The sequence below is a fragment of the Uranotaenia lowii genome, chromosome 1, assembly GCF_029784155.1.
Source record: "Uranotaenia lowii strain MFRU-FL chromosome 1, ASM2978415v1, whole genome shotgun sequence".
Taxonomy (NCBI): Eukaryota; Metazoa; Arthropoda; class Insecta; order Diptera; family Culicidae; genus Uranotaenia; species Uranotaenia lowii.
Window position 1 is genome coordinate 129,915,506 of NC_073691.1, and position 27,619 is coordinate 129,943,124.

General features: G+C 35.2%; 1 protein-coding gene across 5 annotated transcripts in view; it reads right to left on the reverse strand.

Moving 5' to 3' along the window:
- LOC129740007 (disintegrin and metalloproteinase domain-containing protein 10) overlaps positions 1-27,619 on the reverse strand; it is a 776,101-nt gene that overhangs the window by 420,325 nt on the left and 328,157 nt on the right. For all 5 annotated transcript variants that reach the window (XM_055731588.1, XM_055731585.1, XM_055731587.1 and 2 more), the window contains exon 4: positions 26,689-26,810. In XM_055731588.1, the coding sequence (XP_055587563.1) occupies positions 26,689-26,810 (122 nt within the window). The remainder of the gene's footprint in view (positions 1-26,688; positions 26,811-27,619) is intronic.

The following is a 27,619-nucleotide window of genomic DNA, read 5'->3' on the forward strand; positions in this document are numbered from 1 at the left end:
TTTGTGGCATTTTATCCCAGGGCTCAACTAGATGGCGCTTCAGAATTCCCAACCCGTCATGTTTTGTGGAGTAGACTTTGGGCTTCTGTATACGCTAGACAGCCATGTCCATAGGGTTCAGGTCCGGCGAACTCCCCGACCACTCCGTACTCGAAATTAACCCCAAAAAAAAATCCCACACAAAAATTGGGACCTCTTTCCTTAGTAAGCCAATGTAAAGTTCTGCTGAAAAACCATCATTATTTTTTTTTATTTACATGGTATTCCGTCTTACGACATAACTTGACGAACATAATTCCTAAAAACCATCAACCAAAACCAAAATTGGGACGTTTCCATAGTTCGAGGACATGCCGTAGAACTATTTTCGATACGTAAATTTATTGATCTACACCTCTTCAGGGAGTTCGGTTGATCTTCACCAGGAAAGTACGGGCGATTCCGACCCAGACCTTTAACAAGACAGATTTCTGTCGTCTTGTGGCCTTTAATACGATTGCATAGGTTCGTGATCTTTCTGGCAACCAAAATCTGTAGTTCTGTTTTTTATTTACAAACCGCTGAACGGCGATTAGTTCATCGGCAGAAAACACGATATTCTCCAAATTTTTCATGCGCGGACCGCGTAAGCTGCGCCTTAGCCCTTTTTTCCCACTCTTGCTTCTTTTCAAACGAGAGGTCTTGAAATCTTAGGATCTTGTAAGGCTGGGCCTAAAGATCATCATCCAAGATCCAACGGCGATTTTGATCCGGTGTATTAAAATCTATCGCCAATATAGTGTTACTAAAGGGTGATGCTGTCAAAATTTGGTCAAGGGAAAACGCGTGTAAATCGGTGAAATCGTTTATTTAAAAAATCAAAATTAATTTCTTTTTCAAGTTTAATTAGTATAAAATTCAGGAAACATATTCAGTTAGGCTTCCGCTTTTCCAAATCCGAATTGCCGGGCCTTACGCTTAACCCCTGCCATCAGATTTTGTACAAACACCTTGTCCACCTTCTTCGCCGCAGAAAGCCAGTTTGCCTTGAACTGCCGCTCGTCCTTAGCAATTTTTTTGGTCTTCTTTAGGTTCCGCTTGACAATAGCCCAGTATTTCTCAATTAGGCGGAGCTCTGGCGTGTTGGGAGGGTTCTTGTCCTAGGGAACCACCTGCACGTTGTTGGCGGCGTACCACTCCATGGCCTTTTTACCGTAATGGCAAGATGCCAAATCCGGCCAAAACAGTACGGAACAACCGTATTTCTTCAAGAAATGCAGCAGACGTTTATTCAAACACTCTTTCGCGTAAACTTCTTGGTTGACAGCCCCGGAAGCTTTGAAAATGCTGCTGTTCAAGCCACAGGTACAGATGGCTTGCCAAAAAAGATATTTCTTCGCGAACTTTGACAGTTTCATATGCTTAAAAATATCTGTTACCTTTCCCCTTTCTTTTGCCGTATAAAACTCCTGTCCTGGAAGCTGCTTGTAGTCGGCTTTGACGTAGGTTTCGTCCTCCATTACCACGCAGTCAAACTTCGTCAACATCGTCGTGTACAGCCTCCGGGATCGCGCTTTGGCCGTCGTATTTTGTTTATCATCGCGATTTGGAGTCACTACCTTCTTGTTAGTCGAAAGTCCGGCTCGGTTTTTGGCTCAATCCACGATTGTAGGCGATACACCCAGCTGATTTGCGACATCTCGGAGAGAGAGGTTGGGGTTTCGCTTGAAACTACCGGTAACTCTCTTTGTCGTCTCAGCGGCTTCCGGTTTTCGATTTCCTCCCGATCCAGACTTTGTGGCTGTCGACAAACGTTATCCAAACACTTTAATTACATTTGTAATGGTTGATTTGGCAACTTTCAGCGATTTTGCCAGCTTTGCGTGTGAGAAGCTCGGATTTTCGCGATGAGGGAGCAAAATTTGATACGCTGCTCTTCTTCCTTGGACGGCATTTTGACAACTGAAGAGTGTATTCTAAAATCAAAATAGGAGCAACTTGCATCTTGATGATCTTCACCATGGTAGGTGTCGCCACTGTAGCTTGACGATCCCCACCATACATTACTTGGTACTTCTGATCTCCAAGTATCTTCCAAGTGAGAGCCAAAATAAAAAAAAATACATACACTCATTGGACAACTCACGAAATATGCCTTTCTACCGTTTCACAGCCTGGAACTAGGCAATCATAGCACTACGTTAAGGTTATTTTTACCAAAAAAGTTCTCCTGTATGCGGACGATCTAAAGATATGTTCGGACATAAACAGTTTAGCTCATTGTTACGAGTTACCAGGTTTCCTGGACATGGTTGTGAACTGGTGTGATGATAATTTACTGGTTTTAAGCGTTACTAAGTGTCCATACATCCATTTATATATGAATAGGGGAGAGTGGGGATACTTGATCCCCTTTTCTTATTTTCACCATATCTTTTTGGAAAAATTTAGCAACTCGCCGACTTTGACATTTTCTGACAGCTTTTAACTTCAAGTTTCTATGATCCAAAAATTAGAACGATACTTGAACCCGTTGATGAACTAGAAGCATTTTCGTGGGAGTAAAAAAATTGCGATTTTTCTGAAGTTAGGGGAGACTTGATCCCCTATTGAAGGAGACTTGATCTTTTATTCAGGAAGCCCTAATCCTTGTATAAAAATTAAACAAAACCCCAAGATAGAATGTTAATTGACTATTTTGGTCATGTTTGTTCTCATTTCACAATTTATAGCAGACATAAAAAGAAAATTCTATAACTTTGTCTTAACGCTAATTACATTGCATACTTAAAGGCGCCATTTTTTATAATTAAGAGAAAATTAATTTTCTTGCTCTTTTCTTCAGGCAATTGTTTGATAAATATTAGTTTTTGGATAAATATTAGTAATTTCGTAATCAGCAATCATAACGATCAATTCAGAAGAAGAATATGCCGTTTGGAAGGGGGATCAATTGTACCCAACTCTAGGGGATCAATTGTACCCATAATCAACATTTTAGAAAACATTTTCTGAAAAAAAGTTGAGAGTTTTCCATTGCTTTGAAAATATAGCATTATGAAGTTCATTTTACGCTCGAACGAATGATACATTGGAACAAATATTTTTTTCATCATTTTCCCATGTAAGGAACATTTTAAAGTGATGAGAAAAGATCTTCAAGTTACATTTTGTGAAATTTTTCAAACAAAGTTCAGTTACATAAACACTTATTTTGTTAAAAAAATTTAAACTACAAGCATTGTTTTTTTGCTCATTTTGGCACATTTTTCTAGAACATTTGATCTTTGTAAGACATTCCAGTTTCGAGATATAGCTAAGGAATCAAGTATCCCCAGGGATCAAGTATCCTCATTCTCCCCTACAGCATACTGGGTGAGTCACTGCAACGTGTGCATCAGATAAAGGACCTAGGAGTTTTATTGGACAGTCATATGACTTAAGACCCATTACTCTGTGGTACCCGAGAAGGCCAACAAGATGCTGGGATTTATTATACACCTGAGTACAGAATTCACCGATCCTGCAAATCTGGTGGTCGTTTGAGGCTATGTGAATTGCACGTTTCGAAGCAATTCAACGGCGATTTGTGCGTTATGCTCTCCGTGAACAACTTCGAGAAAACCCGTTAAATCTACCGCCTTATCCACACGATGTGCTCTGCTTGGACTCCATACGCAAGCGGATTGTCATTCAATTGGTCGATCACTGTTCTTGGCAATGATCTTGAGAAAGGAAATTGACTGCTGTTGGCTTCTTCCCCGTTGTTACATTTATGCTCCAGAACGAACCCTTCGTAATCGAGATTGGCTCTCATTGGAACCACGAAATACGCGCTATGGCATTAACGACCCCCTTCGTTCCGCAAAAATATGCTTCCTCCGTTATTATACCCTATTTTATCTTAATGTGTCCATTGCAACTTTCAAATAACAGATTGAGCATAGCATGAGTGAACTATTGAGAAACAACTAGCAAACGATTCATGTAAACCTAAATTTAAGTTTTATTCATTCAGACCTTCGTCAGATGATATTTAAATAATAAACAAATAAACAAATATCAAAAAGCATAAAAATATAGCTTCAAAAATGTTTGCTGGTGATTCCACTCAAGATCATAATTTTGTTCCACTCAAGATCAGAATTCTTGCTTTAGTAACATAGCTCTACAAATCAACATTAGAAAGCCGAAACCGAGATCTTTCCAAACAACTTATAAAAAAAAAGTTTGGGTATAACCCCCCAAGTAACAATTTTAGCTTTATTATGGTCAGCAAAATATCGTTTGGACTATCGCATTAATCTCCATAAAAAGCTAAAGCGCATTCTATAACATCACCTGGACTCTAATAAAGCCAAAATCAGGCTATTTGGCCCTACCCTAGAAACGTCATCAAGACATATAATTGTTGGTCATCAATGTTGGTCACCAAAGCTTTTAAAAAGTTGCCAGTCAAGATTTTAGGTAAAATGTATATGAAATAGTATTTTAAAATAAATGCGCCTCGTCAAATCTGATGGTCAATCATGATGGAATTGATGGAAAAAGGCCTGAAAAAATATTTTCCAATGCTTGCATTGTGAATCCATCAACATGGCATCATTTTGTGCCCTTCGATTTTGCAATCAACATGGCGTGAGTCAATTCATAGTTTTATTATGGTTTAATGATGACCCAAAAAAAAAGCTACGATTTGACGTTTCTCTCGCGAGCCAACCAATTACACGCTAAGGTTGAGTTCCTCATTTCTGAGTTGTTAATCATTAGTACAGTAAATGTGGACAGACTTTTTGGATGAAAAGGGATTGGTTTTGAATGACCCGTGGAATAAATGATGAGTTGAAGTCGAATTTCGTTGTCTGACGCCATCTTGAAATCCAAGATGGCGGCGTCCGCTGAACTTTAAAATGGTGTAAATGACTTGAAATCGCATGAAACTCCAACAAAATGGGTATCGGGTGAAAGAGCTAAACGAGTAGAAGTTGAATTTCGCTATCAGACGCCATCATGAAATCCAAGATGGCGGCATCCGCTCAACTTTTAATGCTTAATGCTGACAAAAAGTCGCATTAAACCACCACTATACGGGTATTGGGTGAAAGGGCTAAACTAGAAGTCGATTTTTTTTTCTTTCCGACGCCATCTTGAAATCCAAGATGGCAGCTTCCACTGAATTTAAAATACTGTTAATCAATGAAAATCGCTTGAACACAACTTTTTTTTTCACGTAATACTACATTAAAACTACTATTTTAAGACAATTTAGATAATTTTAAATCACTTTTATTATTTTTTCATTATGTTTCTAATGCATTTAGCACTTTTCTTGTTTTGTTTATAGTTATTGTTTTTTTTTGCCATTTATGTAATTCTATTATTCCTATCATGCTATTATGTTTAAATTGTATTGGCCTTATTCTAGCGAAAACTATAAGGCTATGTTGTTTCTGTTAACCGTCTGATTTAGGCACATGTGCCAAATTAGATGTTTCCAAAATCGAATGTTGCCAAAAACGAATGGAGTCTGTATTGTGGTGGTTTTTGTGGGATTTTCAGTCACTTACAGATTTTCAGAGAAACGCGAAAAGAGATATTTGACTTCTATCATTTAGCCTTAGCACCCAATACAATATATTTGGGAGTTTCATGCTATTTTCATTCATTTACAGTATTTTTAAGTTCAGCTGAAGCCACGATCCTAGATTTCAAGATAGCGTCAGAATGCAAAAATAAACTTTTTATAAATTATCCCAATTGACAAACACCCATATTTTGGAGGTTTCATGCGATATTCAATGATTTAGAGCATTTTTAAAGTTTATAGAAAGCTGCCATCTTGGATTTCAAGATGGCGTAAGATAGCAATATTCGACTTCTACTCGTTAAGCCCTTCCACCCACTACCACCTGGGTTTCATGTCATTTTAAGTCATTCACTACATTTTAAAGTTTATCGGAAGCCGTTATCTTGGATTTCAAGATGGCGTCAGATAGCGAAATTCAGCTTCTACCGGTTGATTTCTTTCAACTTATACCCCTATAATATAGGTTTAATGCAATTTTCAGTCATTTACAGTATTTTCAAGTTGAGTGGCAGCCGCCATCTTGGATTTAAGATGGCGACGGGCAACGAAATTTGACTTCTACTCGTTTATTACTTTCACCTAATAACCATATTGTGAAGGTTTCACGATATTTTCAGTAACTTACAGCTTTGAAAATAAAAGCGGAAACCGCCATCTTGAATTAATGATGGCGTCAAGCAACAATTTTTATCCTACTATTTGGGCCCTTTCACTCAATACTCATATTGTAAAGATATTCATATCACTTTCGGTGATTTCAAATTTTCAAAGATGTATTTTTTTAATTTTAACTCAAAACCAACACGCATAATTTACCAAAAATGTGTAAAAATGGGAGTTCCAATTCAAATATGTGCTATCTAATCTGAGCGTGTCCTGTTTTGACATCTTGATCGAGAACTGTCACTAAGTTTTATGGCGGTTTAATAATCATGCACTGAGTGCTATTATAGAACATGCAAAAGAAAGCTTGGAGCAAACTTCTAGGTTTGTGTTTTATTATAGTTTAAAAAGAGCATTCATAACTCTTTCAAAATAACTAAAACAGCATGTTTAATAAAAGTTTTATTAGCGTTTTCAAAACCATCTGAAAACACATGGTCGAAAAAAAATTATAAGCATTCTGCATGACCATAATAAAACCGCCATAAAACGAGCTGCACAAAAAAATGCCATAATAAAACCATAATAAAACTTCCTAATGCTGGTTGGCATAATCTGTGTTACTTGGGCCATATCCATACCGCTTGATCAACCGTTCCAAGTGCCGTCGAATTTAGCCATTTTGTTCCGCTCAAGATGAATTTACTTGATCCGTCAAAATTCAAGCAAGTCGAAAGATATTACTTTTAATGTCTTAGTTTTAAAATCTTAATAGAGAGAATTTTTAAACCTTGTCTACAACCCTGTAGTCATAGTAAACCTCAGGTCCAATTTATATTTTTTTTAAACTTAATCAATCTTTTAGGCAATTTCAACCAGGCAGTGATTGGATGAACAAAAGTTTATGGATAAAAATGAGTTTCTTTCGTGCTTTAATTATGATCACGATTAATTCAGTTGAAAATCGCGTCTTTTTGAATCCATAGGTAACAATTGTTAGAAAATGTTTTAAAAATATTAGGAGTGAACATTCGCTCTTTAACACGTTCGTCGCCACGTCACCCATATATGGGTGACGGCTCTCTTAAGCAAGGTTGCCGCTCAGTTCTGCCACGTGTTGTAAATCTGAAGCTCTCTCGGTTTACTTTCATGCTCTGAGATTTTTTTTGGGCGACGAACGTGTTAATTGAAGCATAATGAAGTTCATATCATTCGTCAGCGATCGACATATTGTAAATAACAAGCTGGTTTTTTTCACAAAAGAAAAGAGCTATGTAAACTAAGTTTGAAATTTAAGTTTTAGTTTTGCTAGCACTGTGAATACATCCGGACTTTTTTCTTCGAAATCCAGATAACGGGGTTGAACTGAACTCCTCACACTTTTTTTTTTGTCTTGAAAAACTTTGGACAAGTAAAAAAAACAGGCAATCTGGAATGCTAAATGTATCAACATATGAAAGAAATAAAAAAGAAGAAAAATAAGTTATGCTTGAAATTCTGTTGCTTCTTACCTCGGACCAGTATATAATTTTAAAAAATTGGGCATAGATGAGAAAGCTTATAAAAATTTTTAAGAAATCCGCCTATCGATAATTATTCCGCTAACATTTTGTTAGCGGATTAATTTGAATCAGTTTGAAGACATACCTACATGAAAATGTAATCAAAACGTCATTATTCCTGTTCAATGGCTAATTTCCCATTAGATTGTTAAAATGCGCAAAAAGTTTAATCCGAAAAATAATGACTTCCAATATTTTGTCACATTGACATTGTTTAAGTTTTTACCAATAAATGTTATCACCACTTTAGTCCTATTTTTCACTGATAGTGTTCGTGATATGCTGGTTGTTTTACCAAGCCTTTTCAGTTTTGGAACCATCAACCTCAAAAAGTTGAGAGTTTTTAAGATTAATTGTCCCGTCTCATCCGTACACGCTCAGCCAGTGTGCGTAGGAAATTTCAAAAAACAACTCTATGATATTTTCCTCTAACGTGATTGACAGAAAGGATAAGATAATAGATGCAACCAATCAGGAATATCCGCTGTTCGAAAAAAAATGCATTGATTAATTTCGTTATGATTGAAATAGGTATGAATTCGCTCTAATAGACGGCTTCAACCCCATCGGCATTCAGACTAAAGATTAAGTGCATAATTTTTATTTTAAAATTATATTTTATGCTGAAATTGTTCCGAAGTATCGAGCGAAAATCTTCAACGAACGAAAGTTCTATTCCAAACGTAATTGATTCTTGAGGAGAATCATAAACCATTAAAATTTTCCTCGAATTTACCGGCGTGATTGCTCAATCATCCATCGATTCGCTCGGTCTCACCTCGAAAGCCGAAATTGAATTCCCAGGAAATGAAAGACCTAAATCAGCTTCTGGCTGCCTGGCATGGCAAATCGTCGAAAATAAAGCGATAATCCATGCCCTATCGTCATCAGACAGAGCCGGGTCGGTAAATCTGCCATATTTCTTTTTTTTATTCGTCCTTCAAACGCCAACCAAGGCAAGGGAAGATACCTACTAGGCCAGCAAGGAAACTTGGCATTTGGCGAATATATTTTCGCTACTGATGAAAGTAACGACAACAACGCCGGGGCAAAAAGATTCGATACCTACTGCTGAACCACCATCTGGATCGGGGCCGTCATAATCGAAATGCTCATTTTCGGAAAAGCCTGTCCAAGGATGAAACGGAAAAAAGCGCCAAGAAGGAAACAAAAATTTTCGCCATTCGGCGTGGCCAGAGGAGAACGGAAAAACTAGAAAGCCAACAAAGATTTTCCCATCAATGATTACAGAGCTTTGGAATTGTTTTGTTTTCTCTTCTTTTTCTTTCATATTTCGTTTTCAATGAGCTTTCTAGGGTAGAAGTTTTAAATGGCTGATATAGCGCTCAAGATTGTTGAAGTTTTCTATTCTACTTAAGATGAAACGAGTTATGGCTCTGAAAATAGGTAGGTACAGCAAAAATGACGGAAAAAAGACCAAAACTGGTAGCCCTAGTATCATTTTCTTAAGGCGCCTTGTAAGCCACCGGTTGTTTTCGCACAATTCAAGATGTAGATTCATTCATTAGAAACAGGGTCTTGGTACCCTGAGATGGCAGAACTTAAATTAACACTTCCATCTTGCCATAACATTTACGACAATTCTAAGGTCAAGTCATAAAAGGTCCCGTCACCCTATGCATGCCACAATCTCATTTCGTTCATCTCGGAAAGCCCACCTGGGGCTAGAAAACCAAGATAGAGAGCGAGCGAGTGAGCACACAAACAAGCTGATTTTTCCTCCAACAGCCGCAGGAGAACAGAAGGGCAAAAAAAATGTTTATATTTCCCCAGAATCGTAGTGGTGGACGTTGCTGCTGCGGCAAAAATCTTGCTCAAGATCTTTCGCCTGAGCTGAGCCTTAAGAGGATCGATAAATAATAATTCGATTTGATTTCATTAGAGGCGAATGGCGTTGAGCTCAGTTCCGGAGGAGAAATAAAACAGAGCGAGTGGGAGTCGCAGTCTCAGCAGGGCGATTCATCTTTATTTACACAAACCACAATGTGGTAGGTAATATTCTGTTAAACCAAATTGTTTTGGGGTATTAGACTTTCTAAAACACGTACCTATATCACGAAATTTAACAGCAAGCTGTCATTCTTCAAACCGATGGATCAACGCAATAACTGAAATGGGTACAACACTAACGACAATTTGTGAACAGATTATTTGCCAAAGAATGTCTTCAATACAATGACCGAAGCAAGAATAGTATGTACCACTATGTGTTTTACATGTTAGTATATGAAAGATTGGTGAAAATTAAAAAAAATTTCTTCTTAAATTTGTTTTAAATTGTTTAACGGATAAATCAAGCACATGTTTACTTTTTTATGGCGTTGGCGTTGAGGCCCAAAAATATGATAAAAGGGTGCCAAATAAACGTCACAGTTAGAGATGAGCTTACGCCTTTATCTATAGAAATCTTAAATGAACTACGCGAGTACCAAGATTTACTGGGAGTTAAATATATTTGGCCTGGTAGGGGTGGTGCCATTCTTATCAAACAAACTGACATTTCTAAACCTGAGATTATAAAAACAAAACTAGATTTGAGTCGTTTCATGAGCAAACACGTTATTCAACAGGGAAAGAGCAGTTCCACACTTCCAAAAGAAACTCCGTCACCAAAACGTAAAAGGAACAATGCTGATTCAGGATAAAGTAAATAAAATTCAAAAATAAAATTGTAAGTGTTTAACCTTAGTATAAAGATAATTTAATGGATAGTTTAATTAATAAATATTATGAAAATATAGATGAATTTAATTTAAGTACTTGTGCTAATGATTTGGGTAATTTAAGAATTTTGCAGTGGAATATTTGCAGTATGAATAGTTTATGTAAATTTGATTCTGTGCTACAAACTATTCATCAATTAAATAATTGTATTGATGTTATTGTCATTTCTGAAACTTGGCTTGTCAAAGATAATTGTAATATTTATAACATTCCAGGATACACCTCAATATTTTCATGTCGTGATCAACCATATGGAGGCTTAGTGATGTATATTAAAACGAATTTGAAATTTAAAGAAATTGAAAACAAAGTTGTTGAGGGTTTTCATAGAATAAGTGTTGAAATATGTCTGAGTGGTCAAATTTTCAGTGTTCATGGTATTTATAGACCACCAGCGTTCTCGTTTAACCTGTTTTGTGATGAAATTGAATCCTTATTAGCATCTGTTCCTGTTAACCATTCGAGTCTTATTGTTGGTGACTTTAATATCCCCGTGAATTTAGTTAATTTAAACACTGTGATGAAATATAAATCAATTTTAGAATCTTTCGGTAATGCTTGCACAAATACTTTTCCAACAAGACCAAAAACTAAAAATATCCTTGACCACGTTATTTCGAAGCAGATTGACATAGACCGACTTAAAAACGATACTATTTTTACAGATGTAAGTGACCATTTACAAATTGTTACATCCCTAAAATTGTTATGTGATAAGAAGGAAACAATTCTGAAGAAAGAAATTATTGATCATTCCAAACTTAACGATTTGTTTCGAAATTATCTAAATAATATTCAACTACCAGAAAATGTTAATGATGGCCTACAGCACATTACAACAACTTACAACCGTTTTCTCTCAATGTCTACTAAAACACTCAATAAAAAGGTAAAACTAAAAGGCAATTATTGTCCATGGATGTCACTAGACCTTTGGACACTGATTAGAATAAAAAATAACCATTTGAAACGTTGTAAACGACATCCCGATAATGTCCAACTCAAAGAAATGTTGAATCATATAAACAAAAAGCTAAACTTTAAAAAACAAGAATGTAAAAAACAATATTACGAGCGATTGTTAAACAATACTCCACATTCAAAGCTTTGGAAAAACATAAATACACTCCTTGGTAAAAATAAAATCACCGCTCCAATAAATCTTTCTGATGAAGAAGGCGTAACAACAAACAATTCTGAGATTTGTGAAAAATTTAACAAACATTTTTCTACGATTGGGAAAAAACTAGCTAATGAAATCCCATCTGATCCCGGCAGTGATCCTTTGTCGCATATTAATAGTGTACAAAATACAATATTTTTACGTCCAGCTAGTGTCAACGAGGTTCGACTAGTAATTCTATCTCTTAAAAATAAAAAGAGTCGTGGACCTGATGGATTTCCTGTAGATGCGTTAAAAAATAACAACGAAATTTTCTCTGGTATACTCATGCAATATTTTAATCACATGTTAGAGACAGGAGTTTATCCGGATTGTCTTAAAGTTGCAAAAGTTATTCCCATTTTTAAGGCAGGTGATCCACATGACGTAAATAATTACCGTCCAATTTCAACCTTAAGTGTTTTTAGCAAAGTTTTTGAAAAACTTCTAATGAATAGAATTGAAAATTTTTTAAATCAGGAAAATATACTGTACAAATTGCAGTACGGTTTCAGACCTGGATCGAGTACGCTAATTGCTATCACAGAGTTAGTTGATTCTATTATTTCAAAAATTGATTCAAAGAATATCGTTGGTGCTTTGTTCTTGGATCTTAAAAAAGCCTTTGACACACTAAACCACGACATATTATTGTCCAAATTGAATGAATACGGAATAAGAGGTGCTGCTAACAACATCCTTCGCAGTTATTTATCGGAAAGGAAACAATTCGTAGCGATCGAAAATACTAGAAGCAATTTGAGAAACATTGATATTGGTGTACCCCAAGGAAGCAACATTGGTCCGTTACTTTTTCTTTTGTATGTAAACGATCTTTGTAATTTACCACTGAAAGGCACTGCTCGATTATTTGCTGATGATACAGCTATTTTTTATTCAGCTGCATCAACGAATGTTATAACTCAACAAATTGAAAATGATTTGAAGTTACTATCAAAATATTTTAAATGCAACTTGCTTTCTCTAAACTATTCAAAAACCAAATATATGTTGTTTCGTTCTTCACATAAAAAAATACTATCAAATAATGACCCAATTATGGATGGAATTGTTATTGAGAGAGTTCATTACTTCAAGTACTTAGGAATTTTCTTGGATGAAACACTTTCTTGGAGTTGTCACACAGAGAACCTAGTAAAAAAAATTTCTCCTCTTTGCGGTGTTTTGTGGAAATTAAGAAACTTAGTGCCCCAACATGTTCTTTTAAAGTTTTACTATGCATTTATTCAGTCTCATCTAAACTATCTTATTTTGATATGGGGAAGAGCCTCCTTGTCACATCTTCAAAAACTTCAGACCCTACAGAATAGATGTTTGAAAAACATCTTCAGACTACCCCTGCTTTTTCCAACCCAACAGCTATACTCTCTGGGAACGCACAACATTCTTCCAATAACCGAACTCTGTAATTTGCAAACCGTTATATATGTTCATGATAATATACACTCGAGTAGCAATAACCAAAACCTAAATTTTACTACGGGATTAAGAACCCACAATACCCGTCAAAATAATTACTTGCAACGAAGCCGATCCATGACATCTTTAGGGCAAAAAAGAATTTCTTTTATAGGACCTACAATATACAACGCTTTACCTACTGAAATAAAGACCATCAACAACCGTTCCATGTTTAAAGTCAAAGTAGTACAGTTATTAAAAGAAAAATTGAATCGTTAAAAAAGTCGATCAACAACCAGTTTTTTTTAATCAAATTTTGTTTGTTTTTGTAGCATCGTAGTTTTCTTTTGTCGTATTTTTAACTATTAATAAGTAAACTTAAGTAAATCTAGCATAATATTTAATTAGTTAACATTATTAAAAAAAAGAAATGGATCTCTTTAAAGGAAATTTTCTTCCATTGAGATCCTTATCGTAATCTTGTTTAATTATAGCATACATTTCCTCGCAGTAAATAATAAACTTTTGTGTTCTCAGCATGATTAAAATTTTGTTCGCGTTGAAGTTTCTTTGTTTTGCTACCAGACGTGCTGAGAACAGTAGCGTCCATTACCAGGGGGCTCAATTGAGCCTTTTGGTGTGGGGGAGTGTGGTGGGCCGCTACAAAAAAAAAAAAAAAAAAATATGAATAAGGCTATGATCATTTAGTATCCGGGCACTTTATTTCGGTGATAGCTACGTTATTAGAGCTCGGATATGCAAAACTTTAGCAGCATTGTGTTGGTTATGGGGATTTTTTTTTATTATCTGACAATTTGCGCCGGGGGTCTTCAGATTTTCCCCAAAATTGAAAATTTGGTTCATTTTTGCGACTTAAAAACACATGTATTTTTTCAGATTTCTAACATTTTTATTTTTTGAGTTAGCTTCGGTTAGATTTTTTTGTAAATAAAAAATTACCATTTTTCAAAGCTACATAACTCTGTTGTTTCTCAACGGAAATTATTAAATAGCACATCAAAATGCATTGAAATTTTATCAGCTTTCCAAATAGAATAGTTGAAAAAAATTAAATAATGACCTTCAACATGAAAAGTTGTAAATAAACTTTAAATGGCGTCTAAAAGTACCGTCTGCACCACCGAATATTTTGCAAAAAATACCATTGTATAGCTCGATTCATGATGCAACTTTCATCTGAAGACACCAAAGTGGGCCATTAACACCTTGAAGAGTTATGAAAGAAATAATGACAATTAATCTCTTTTTTTGCATCGAAAACAAACAATGGTCGAACAACTGCACTCACATCTGGAGAGAGCAAGCACTTCTAACAACATGGAAACAAAAGAACTTACCAAAGCAGGTAAAAAACACTACTTTTTCGTGCTTTGTAGAGTGTTTGCAGCAAAACTGACTTTAAATTTGAACCAAAATTCTGAGTATCGTTTTATTTAAGTGATATAACTAATAATGGGAATGTTGCTTTTACAACCTGGGCATATACTATATAACTTATCAATTTTTCGATCGAAGATCATTGTGAAGCATAATCAATGCCAATAGAAGAAGGTTCAGTCCCTGTGTTTGGGATCACAAAAATGTGATTAAAAAAATGAAATATAGACGTGCTTTACATACATCCTTTCCCATTGATCAAAAAGTATGAGAAAGTGGCACAAATGTTGTAGAAATAATCAATGAGCTCAGTATGGCAGCCCAGGCTGTAAAATGATGAAAATATGATACTTTTACCGTATTCGTTTTCTCCATTCGCCCAGTTTTGAGGTTTACCATACTAGAACGAACATAATTCGTCGTAAGTGTTTTGCTACCTCGATCGCTCACACACGAATCTTCAGTGTTCCACCGTCCAGTTTAAATCAAATCTGGGGAATTACGGATGCAAAACTTAGCGCATAAACTTCTAAAAATGACAGTAAAATGTGCATAACTTGTTGTGACCTGGTGCAAAACTGGGTATAAACGAATACGTTATTAGATTTTTGGATATATCATGAAGTCAGTTAAGCTGCAACAATCTACCGCCCCTACTTTCATAACAGTCCCATATACAAAAATAAGCAAGCGAGACAATCAGCTTTTTCTGTTTTGGAATATATTTTTAAATTGTGACCACCACTTTCAGCATAGACGAAAATCGTTTCTAGGTTGTCATAATAAATCGTTAGGACTGAAATTTTCGAAATTGGATTATTGGTAAGTTCGAGAGCACCATTTTTATTCATTATGGGACTGTTAATCGACCATAATTGAAACCTTTTTCGAATCTACTAGCATAACAGTCCCATACAAAATATATTTTTCTCACCAAGCTACTTTCTAAGACTTAAATTTGATCATTTTTGAACTTCTAAATGCAATTGTCAGAAAAAGAAACATACTTTTGCAAAAAAATATCATGAATTCCACGTTGTAAGTTGAATCTTTTTACGATTTTTTATTGCATCCGATAATTTTTCGCTCAGGAAGCCATTCCTAAGAAAGTCAGACCTGCCTTCGAAAACTAGTGTGCATCATTCGACATCAAGTGAGTTAAAAAATGTTTAAATGATTCAAACCAATAAACCAATGACTATTTCGCCGAAAGAAACATTGAAAAGTAACCAAATCCGTGGTATTTCACATATGGGACTGTTATTCAGGTATATTTCATATAGAACAGCCACGAATTGATTTTTTTTTTCGAAATTTCTAGAACAAAACCTCTTTTTTGAGTCTTTGAAAATTCATATGGGACTGTTATGCGAGTAAGGGCAGTCTGAAAAGGACGAAAAAATAGTTGTTTTACCAGCTTTGAAAAGTTCTTTTGTTTCCATGTTGTTAGAAGTGCGCGCTATCTCCATATGTGAGTGCAGTTGTTCGACCATTGTTTGTTCTCGATGCAAAAATAGAGATTTATTGTCATTATTTCTTTCACAACTCTTCAAGGTGTTAATGGCCCACTTTGGTGTCTTCAGATGAAAGTTGCATCATGAATCGAGCTATACAATGGTATTTTTTGCAAAATATTCGGTGGTGCAGACGGTACTTTTAGACGCCATTTAAAGTTTATTTACAACTTTTCATGTTGAAGGTCATTATTTAATTTTTTTCAACTATTCTATTTGGAAAGCTGATAAAATTTCAATGCATTTTGATGTGCTATTTTATAATTTCCGTTGAGAAACAACAGAGTTATGTAGCTTTGAAAAATGGTAATTTTTTATTTACAAAAAAATCTAACCGAAGCTAACTCAAAAAATAAAAATGTTAGAAATCTGAAAAAATACATGTGTTTTTAAGTCGCAAAAATGAACCAAATTTTCAATTTTGGGGAAAATCTGAATACCCCCGGCGCAAACCCGTCAGATAATAAAAAAAAATCCCCTTATGAAAAGGACTATCTTGCCTATTTTTGCCAGATTTTTAAGTTAATGTGTGTTTGAGATATTTACGATGCAAAAAGACATGGTAAAAATAATTTTGCACAAATTTGGGCCTTTTGCGCATTTTGCGTCTCAGAAACTCTTCATTTTCGACTTGAAAACTCATAAACTGTAGATTTTTTTCGGATTCTTTTTTGGACCGAATGGTTAAGAAGTATAAGGAGCCATTCTAGAATCCACACGAAGTTCAAATCAAGAATCGGAATGGAACCCTTGATCTTAAATATGGTAAAAAGTCTATGGTTATTGGGGATAACTGAATGCAGACCCCTTAAATAATGCAATTAATCCATTTCCGTCAGTCAAAAAGTGTTTTCCGACTAATAGACACCTAGTTAATACCTAATAAGGAATAGTTCCTTAGATTGCAACACGTGTAACCGATTTTTACGCAATGTGACAGATGTGTTTTGATGGACGAAGAAATTTATGTAAAAACCGGATTTAAGAGATCAAATTTTTCGAGATGCCTACTAATGAAAAGGTTCCAACCAGATTCCAATTGCTTTTTCCAGGTGAGTTTGTGTAAAATATCATGATTTTGCAAAGGTTTTGCTTCTGTGGTAAAAATAATTGATCAATACATGACTGGCACGAGTGTGCAAAGATAAAAAAGAGATTTTATGAAAAAGTACGATTATTTCTTGAAATCATTGATAAATATATTTTTTAATATTTTTATATTAAATGTCATATTAACACCTTCATTTCCTCCATAGAAAGTTTTTCGATCAAATGAATAGTTTTTAAAATACAATCGTTTGTAACTGCCCGGATACTAAATGATCATAGCCTTAGTATCACTTGTGTTTTTCAACGAAAATCAAGATTATTACCAAAAAAATTACTATGTAAAAGTGAATAAAATTAATGCCTCTATGAACTTTCTGAATAGAACTGCAAACTGCATTTCTAGGCGTTTTCCAGTATTCCAACGGTTTTAAAAGGGGGTTTTAAGAGATGCTTCTCTTGCGCTAAGGAATTTGATAGTTGAACAATAAAATTTTATCAAACTGCTCAATTTCTTCATTAACATTCATTAACATGGCTTAAAATGATAAAACATAGATTCTAGGCTGAATTTGAATCCAAAAAAACGGGCTCCTCATTCAAAAAACGCAGATGTTTTACACTATTTTTCCAGTTTCAAGTCATACATGGCACCACTATTATTTAAAGGGAATTGATACCCAAATATTTCAACTTTTCGGGATTATTTTTTATTTTATTTTTAATGGCCCGCCGCACTCCAACATACTAAAAAACTCATATGAATCCCCTAGTAATGAAAGCGTGCTAAAAATTTAGGCATGTTGAGAACACAAATATTTTTAATGCGAGGAAATGTATATTAAGATTAATGTTTTATTCTAAAGAAGGGATCTCAGTGGTAAATAAGTTTTCTTTTAAGAGATCCTTCTTGCTTACTTAGTAAAAAATAACAAATTTGAAAAAAATATATTTGAAAAATTACTTAATTGCTTAATTACTAAGGATCAAACAATTAAAAATTAGAATAATACCGTATTTGTTTTCTCCCCTCGTTCAGTGTTCCACCGTATCCTATAAAAACAAACACAAACCGTCGCTAGTGTATTGCTACCTCACTCACTCACACGCTCTCTCGCAACACTGACAAACAGGGATGCCAGGTGTTGAGGATGAAAAATCTGGGCAATTTTGAAAAAAGTCTGTGTGTGTCTGTACATAACGAAAATCACAAATTTGGTACTAAACAAGAAATTAAATTTGGCGAATCGTGTGAGCGGGGCGGGTGGCTTGTTTGTGCTATTGTGTTCGGGTTATTTTCGAGTTGATAACTATATAACAAACACTGTTTCCTACCACGTACCATGCCGATCTTATTTAAAAAAAAATTTAATGATTTATTGGTCATACCAAAGAATACAAGCCAGATTTTAGTCTAATCTGCCACTTACATATCAAATCTGATACATTCATATTGATTTTATCTGTCAATTTTGAAAGTCTGTAAAATCTGGGCACTCTCAGCAAAAATCTGGGCAAAATCTGTGTCTGACCAAAATCTGGACGAAGGGTCAAAAGTCTTGGTTTTACAGACAAATCTGGGCACCTGGCAACCCAGCTGACATGATTTTCGGGGCAACACCGCCCTATGGCAGTGCAACACCAGGTTAAAACCAGTGCAACACTGTCCGAATAAACAAACAGTTTGACAGCACCTAGTGGTGCACCAGTGCAACACTTGGCATAAACAAATACGGTATAAGAAATACAAATTAAAAATATTACTAATTAAAAAAAACTGGCATGATGATTGGTTGTTATAGATTAAACGTTTTCTCGAAATGTTGTATTAGTTTTGTTTTAAATATGTTACGGATTTGAGAGTTTTTTTTATTTCCTGCGGTAAAGAATTATATTTAGTAGGTCCGATAAAAGATATTCTACGCTGACCAAAGGCCGAGAAAGATCTACTGCATTGTAAATAGTTTGATTGTCGGGTATTATGGATGCGCGATACTACAGTGGATTTCATATTACGAGGGGTATCAGTGGAACGGTGATTATTGAACACAAACATCATTGTTTGCAAGTCACAAAAGTGAGATAAAGGCAATATATTGTAACACCCTGGATGCGCTCTGGCGATGACGAGGTCGAAAGATGAGATGAAACGGACAGGAAGTCAGTGTCGAAATGTGGAATACGACAGACGATGAATAAAAAAATGATGGAAGTTCAAAATACGTTGCATTGAATAATAAAAGCTTTCGGAATAAATTTACGGTACAAAGAGAAAATTGTTACAATATTGTGCGACGTGTCTGAGTATAGTGCTGATGTCGGATAAAGCAAAGGAAAATTTGAAATAGTTTTCAGGCACCTGTTTTGTAAAGTCTTAAGGCGAGATAAAGATGATATAGAGGCCCTTGTCCCACACAGCTATCATATAATTTAGATGAGAATGTATGGATGCATAGTAAAGCTTGAAAAGAACGTAACGTGGAACAATATGTTTTATTTTCCATAGAATTCCACAAAACGGGGACACTTTCCTTTGAATAAGAGTGATATGGTTATTCCCAAAAAGCGATTCATCCGAAAATATGCCTAAATACATTAACTCAATTACTAATTCTGTGGTACTCCTCCCAACCAATGGATCATTGTGTGGAGGTACAATTTTTTGTGCTGAGTGGAACATAACATATTTAGTTTTTGAAAAGTTCAATGACAAAGGATTGCTGTTGAAATATTTAAGAAGCAATTCGAGGTCTTCCTTCCTTTTCCTTATTCTTGTATATGGATTTTTATCAGGAAAAAAGAGTGCAGTATCGTCGGCAAACAGACGAGGCGTACCATGTAAGGGAAGCTTGCTTAAGTCGTTGATATACATATACATATCAGGAAAAGTAATGCTCCAATATTACTTCCCTGTGGAACCTCAATGTCAAATTTTTCAAGTGCACTGCTGGTGTTGTCAATGGATACGAATTGCTTTCGATTTGAAAAGTAGCTACGAATCAAATCATTGGCTACACCTCGTTTATCATAAACAGGAGTATTTCATGATCTTAAGTGTCAAACGCCTTTTTGAAGTCCAGGAACAGACCACCAATGATATTTGTGGAATCAATATTTTCGATAATTGAGTTAACTAATTTGCATATTGCAATCAAAGTGCTGGTCCTTCATTTAAAACCATACTGCCTACAATTAAGTATATTATTGTCATTGAGAAATTCATTCAACCTCACTGTTAATAGATTTTCAAAAACTTTGTTAAAACACTAAAAGTAGATATCGTTCGATAATTATAAACATTAATTAGGGGTATCTCCTGACGTAAAAACTTGTATGATCTTCGCGGTTTTTAAACAATCGCGATATTCTCCGTTTTCTATTACAAGATTGATGCATTATTATGGTGTACTGGATGCTTTTAATCAAAAAGTAAGTAATAAGTATGTACTGTTTGAACGCCTTGGAAATTCTTAGATCACTAAATCAAAAAAATTGAATTGCATGGAAGTCACTGAAAAGTGAATTTCTTTGACCGACAATCAGAATAATGTACTTCTTGTGCTGGTCATTTTTTTGCGTATCCTTTCTGCATTGTGAACAAAACTGTGTTGGAAAACTACCTGTAAATGATGAATATGGGCCTAAATAAACCCGTAAAATCAAAATTGAGATTTAATTCGACTTGACTTGAAACTGGAAAAGTATGATTTACTGAACAAAAAAAATCAAAGTTTTTTTATTCCAATGTTGCTAGAGATGGATTAAAAATGCAATTTATTATTTTCTTAAGTGTTAATAAAACATGAATACCTAAATGTGTTTAACTAAACTCTAAGATCGAAAAGGTTTACTCAAGCTTTGATCCTTCCTGTTTGGGGTGCGTCTTGGGCCCAATTTTCCCAAAGGAAACGGGTAGGTTTCCGGGTCCGCGGCCACCTTTGAGAATGAATAAACAAAAGTAGTTTCTAGTTGTATCCCAAATAAACGTTCTATTTTTTTTATTACAGTAACGCATACATCAGTTCTGTTTGTTTCTTTAATATCAATTCTTGGATCGTTTTTTTAACAAGTGAAAATAAACCATCGATGTCTGTCTCCTGTAGCTGCCAAACGAGCAGCAGTGCAACTCTCCCAAATTGATGTAAAGATAACATGAAAAAATCTATTTAAAGATTTCATAAAGTAGAATCACACAATTTTGACCCTTCTTAAATGGGATGGTATAACTACTTTACAAAGAATTCAATAAAGTGCAAAAATAAAAAAAAAACTTTTTTTCTGAATCAAAGTTAACCCAGAGTGTTTGTTTTATCATTTCACGTCATGTTAATGAAGAAAGTAAGCAGTTTGGTAAAATATAACAGCTCAAAAAAAATAATTCTTTAGTACTAGAGGAGCAGCTCTATGGAACCTTTGGAATGCTGGATAACGTAGTAAATTTTAAGAAATAATCTTGTAGAAAAATATGAGTGCTACTATTTTTATTCCTCACTTTTTTCCCATATTTTTGAGGACTAAAAATAGCTTCGTTCTTAATTCGGCTTTATTTATCCGTTGGGCAACTTAAAACAAGTTGTAGAAGAAAATTTTGGTGATTATTAATCATTCACATTTCAGAAAGAAAACACATCGTGGAACTATTCTTGTTTCGTTCACTGTAGTTTCAGAAAGATTATTTCACCTTTCGTGTCCGTGTTTTTTTTTTTTCAAATGTTTTATGTAGAACTAGCTGACCCGGCAAACTTTGTTAAGCCTTTGAATTTCGCAAAAATAATGAACATGTAAATAAGCAGAAAACAGGTAAATAATTATTTACGCTCATGAAACTGGATTGTTACCTTCAAACGGAGTTAATCGACACAGTTTTTTGACTTTTTACGTAATACTTCTGTTATATTATGGTAGTGCCTACCTCCAGGGGCAAAAATTTTTCGAAGAAGATAGACTTCCAACAAAACTGGAAAGCGAATATTTTCTGGGATAGATTTGAAAATCTATTTTCTTCCGTTTTATATTTTTTTTTTCATTTACAGAGGATCCTTGACACCGATATGTTCAATTTCTATTAATCCCAAGATAAGTGCCAAAAAGTGTTTTGTTGAAATGTGTCGTCATTTTAAGCAGTTTTGATCAACTGTCTTTCCTTTTTCGCCAAAACCATGTTTGAAATTTTCTTTATCGTATAGATACCAAATTTGTAGAAATGGCACAACACTTTTCATGGTATGAAATTTCACGATTTTTGTTTATGCTGCAAATATATAAATATCAACAAATTTTTATATACCATTCTGTTTTTCGTTATCTATCATGCATTTGATATGTTCTCTGTATTAGATAATCTCCTCATAATTTTTAAAATCATCTTTTTTACATCGACTTTAACTTTATCATATTTATTTATTTATTAAGTCAAACTATGTATTTATCGAGAAATGGATGCTTAAGCACTGAACAAAGAAAATTAGAACATTCAATATATGTGTATGTACATGGAATTTTTATTCACAGCAATTTCACATCAAGCGGTTATGAAATCTTTTTTTACATTGAGATCTTGAATTCAAAATCAGAAATGAAATTCAAAAAAGTCTTTGCAAATCTAATTCAGTTTTCATTTTCTCTGTTTGTTGAATCTGTTATCTTGAATCGTATTTTCGTCGAGACTAAAATTTTTATTTTCCAAGCTTCTTGTATTTGAAGATGTTATTGAACCAATTATCTGTTCTTGATTTCTGATACTGAGTGTTGGATCAAATTATGAATTTTATTTTTACAAAGTCAACCCTATTTATATCCTTAATTTTGTTTAGTTTTTGAGCACCTTAGTATGAAAGGAAGAAGTGGATAGTATCTAACATTTCCTTGGTTTTCTGACGAAATTCACATATAATTACAAAGTTAATATCATTCTATTATCGAACTAACATTCTTGAAGTTTACAAAAACCAAGTAAAACAATTTATGGTCGTCTTATTCTATTAATTAAAAATTAGACGTTCTCTTGGTGTTATACCATAAATATGAACAGAAGATTCTGTAATGGAATATTTCATTGTTATCTGTTCAGTTGTTTTGGATATGTCAAAACTTCCACAGTCATACGTAGAATATTATTTTTCTTGAATAATATGACAGTTTTTCATTTAACCGGAAAATAAACAAAACAAAATAACGGAGTAAATAAAAGAGATCAGAATTTTTCCCGCGCGTATCCTGGTCAGGCAAATTTATTCTATCTTAAAACCTAACAATATCCGGGCATTTGATTTCGAAATTGTCAATCCAAAATCCGGGCAATACCAAGCAAATTTGGACTAAATTCAGAAACTACTCCAAAAAAAATTAAAACGAAAAGTACTTTAATAATTTTTTTTTCTTCGAAACACATAAGAAATTTTGAATTGTATTTTAAGCATCCAGAAACCGTGCATGATTATTATGTTAAAAGTTGCCCGAAAAATTTCGTTTTAGTACGCAAAATTTAAAAAAATCAACTTAATAAGAGATTTTTTTTAATTTGGCAAATGAAATGACTAAATCCGGAAAATTCGGGTTTTATTTATCAAAATCCGGACAACCGGGCTGGACGACTTGACCGGGCCCTTTAAATTTTGTTTTATCAATTACCCGGTCAAGTCCGGGTAAAACCGGGCAATCCGGCTAGCTTTGGGTTAATTAGCTTAAAAAATGTTAAAGTTGCCTTGATGCTGAAGCAAAAATGACAATTTTCGAAAATATGTATACCTACTCCATGCCGGCTTATTGCGTTCTTTTTTTCACCCCATACGGAAGGTGAACTATTACATCCAAGTATCCATTTTACTGGTGCCACGTGAAAAGTACACTTGCAACGAAAATGGGCGCCAAAACTTCCTATAGAGGGATGGATGCACATCAGTAAGCCTTGATTACTTTTGGCGCCTTCCTACTCTGGGTGATTCGAATGAGAAAAAAAGGGAAATTGGGTGCCATGACTTTTATTTGATACGAATAAAAACTAAAAATTAATTTACAAATTCCACAAAAACATTTTCGAAATTATCTCTCCGTTGTGTTATTCTTCACGTGAAGACGAACACAACAAAAAAATCGCATGCAAATCGGATGATCCAGTGAAGAGTTTTGCGTGTTCGCACATTTCTGTATGGGCTGTCTCTCTCCCTCTATATATAGATAACTCCATTATTTCGATTCTGTACAATCTAGTGACCGCACCAGTCAAAATGATTGGTTTGATACTTTGTTTGTTCAATATCTTTGAAATACTTCGTTTTAATTGTAACCGTTGCCTTAGAGGTTTTTAAATGTTTCCAAATGTTCTGTGTAAGCTCTTGTGTCATTTGCTAAATTTAATTAGGGAACAAGGGTAACAAATTTATATTAGCTAGAATTCAATTAAAAAAGTCACAAGAACATAGTTTGTTAGATTAAGTCAGGCGGGCTTCAGCGATGGTGTATATTCATGGTACTATGAACATGGACGGATGGTCCTTCATATTGGGTGGCGTAACAAACCAAGGAAATTGTAAGAAGGCAAAGGTGAAGATGACCTAGCTTCCGTCATAGGACATTTTCATGCAGGCGTTCGTGTGTGCAAGTTGTGAGTGCGTAAATTTTGTCTAAAATCTACTCGTGGCAGGAGTTGGTCAGGACTCTCTGATCATTCAGGTAAATAGGACGACATAAACAGCTTGTTTTTCTCCAGGACCTTGAAATTTTCGATTGCGTTTTCCGAGAAAATCCTTGAAACCTCACACGCACACACGATGGAGATCCTAGACTGCCTACGCCTTAAACGTAAAAGACTGTACTCTCTGGTTCTACGGAACCATAAACATTGAGGAGAGACGCCTCAGGCCATAGTGCCTTAATCATTAAGGAGACCCCCTCTCGGCACCGCCAATACGGCCTTGCTGTAGTCCGCCGATAAAGTCAAGGAGGGAAGATGCCATTGCAACAATTTCCGAGGGCCAAAAACGCCGTTTGGACCACTTACGCAAGCCACGTTACAAGAACTATCAGGTTCTCTGTGCTATCAGCAACTAGCAAAAACAGAACAGTACCAGCAACCAGAAAGCACGCCAACGATAGCAGTAAATCCCTCGACGGTATGTACTTCCTGAAAAATTGAATTGAAGTGCCCCTGAACTACACCACACACCCACACCCACGCTTAATCCAATAAAAAACCAAGCATCTCATTTAGTTAACAAGAAGTAACACAGCTTACTCCATTATAATTTGTTCCGCGTTCCCTTCGGGTACCCTGTAGTAGACAGACCCTGAGACACAGTTCTGGGGTCTCCTGCTGCTGAGTTAGTTTTCCGGGAGTGTTGGACCAGTAGGTTTTAAAATTCGCAAAAAAATACGACTTTCCATGAACGCGGTGAATCCGTGCACCCATGGTAAAAAACCATGTATATAACACAATTTTTCCTTAGGATCCATAAATGCCGTTATTGTTTACCTTTAGCATGAAAAAAGTTGATTTTGAAATATGTTCCGGCCGTATAAGCTTAGAACAATGCCATAGTCAAAAAAGGAATTGAAATTCATAAACTGCAGTTGGACGCATAATTGTCACAAATTACATTCTGAAATTTTCGATATTTGGGTTTCTGGTAGACTTAGTTCGAATTTTGTTTGTTATTATTCAATAGAAACAGTACGATTGCTCCTCTAAATGCGTTTTTATTAAATACTAGCTCGAGTTTACCCGATCTTGCTTCAGTTCACATGAAATGTGAATCGAATGCAATAATTTCTCATTATTAAATTTGGAAAATTTTCATCATAATCCATGAAAAATAGGATAAATCGCTTGGACATTCTTGTATGGCTTGTATTGGAACTTTTTCTCAACGAATCTCTCGAATACTGAGGATGATTACTAACCTAACTTCGAAAAATTGTCTATTCGTTCCTGGGATGGTAAAATAATTAAATTTACTGATTGTATCTGTTTTCTGCAAAAGGGTTAGTTAAGACTTTAGAATTGAACGACACTGAAGAGGCCCGATAAAAATATAACTTTTCATGTGTTTATCTTTCACATTTTTTCTTAAGTTTTTATGGGAAATACCTGGATATTGGCGGGATTTGCCCGGATATTTTTAGGTTGTTGCGATGAAAATTTGAAAATTTTATGCCCGGAATTTGGGTTAAGGATAATTGTACAGCTACGATTTCTACAATTTTCAATCCGGCAACGAAACCTTCACCGTGAAAAGGGACATTTTCGCCGAAATTCCCATTTTGCCGCTCTCAGTTCCCCAGTGATTAACTTTCCAATTGATGAGACCAACAATTGCTTCCAAAGCCCAGCCAGACAGCAAAAAAAACAGCCAACAGCCAATTTAATGCCATCTCACGCACCATGTCTCGAATCGTCCTGCAGGGAATCAAATTGGCTGAAAGCTAACGACGGGGCGGGGCGGATGGTGTCGTTTAATCAAATTGATTAACTCTAGGGGACATTTTCCTGATTTCCTGGTGGAGTCATCACTAGGCTAGGTATTTCCGGATGGAGTAATGTTAATTTTTTATTGTCTTTTTTAATTACTGTTTTTTTTAACTCTTCTTACGAACAAATCAACGATATGAAAAGAAGATCCCAGCAGATATCTATAGCTAGTTGAATAAAAATTGATAATCAAAAGGATTTACCGTCAATGGATCCGGTGTAGACCCGGGACAGATCGAAATCCTTCGGCCCGTCGTTGGTTTCGATCTGGACATCCCGCGCGTAGATTGAGGATGGATCCTCTCGCAGCAACAATCGGAACTCCCTGGAAAAATAATGAAAGAACATCCAAGTTTATATCAAGCGGTTTCGTTTCAATGTTTGAGTTTCATTTCAATTTTTTTTTTTTCAACAATTAAAACAACTCATCTTGAGTTAAATCACGCGAAAACTCACAATGAGTTTAATATTTTCCTTTTACATGCAAGTGTTATTATTTATACAAATCAACCTGTATGAAAAAAAATTCTTTGTTCTAAGTAAGTTATTTATCTTCCATAGCCAGGGGGGCTGCCTTTTGCCAATACTTAGAAAAAGATTAACGAAAGAACTTAACACTGGGATATCGCTTCCCCAAGAAGTTTCAATCTTTCTAATCCTGCCCCGTTAATTTGGCGCTTGTTTGCTAGTTCCAAGTCACAGAGACAAAGGAGAAAGGGAGGTATGAGACGAGTGATGTTTGCTTCCTCCCACCTCCCATCTAGGATGTTGTTCAAGTAAAAAAGGTAATTAATCCCGTTTTGAAAATCAGTTCGGCGGGCGGCTCTGTCTGCTGTGAATCAGTACGAAAGCTACACGTGAAAACTTTCAAAAGACGCACAAATCCAATTTGAGCTCCCGGCTCGTTTTTGGCTTTCTAAAGTGCCCATGTACATGTGTGTGGGTGCGTGTGTGTGTATTTTATGGAGGTATTCGGAAAGGCTTGGAGTAGGAGTATGTTTATGTTACATTTGGTGGGCTTGCGCTGACAAACTGTGAAGGGATTTGGTGAAAATTTAATTAAGTCATGTATTAGGTCTCAGAAAGTCAGAATATCAAATACGAGCTCGCATGATGTGAGAGAACCCACTTACT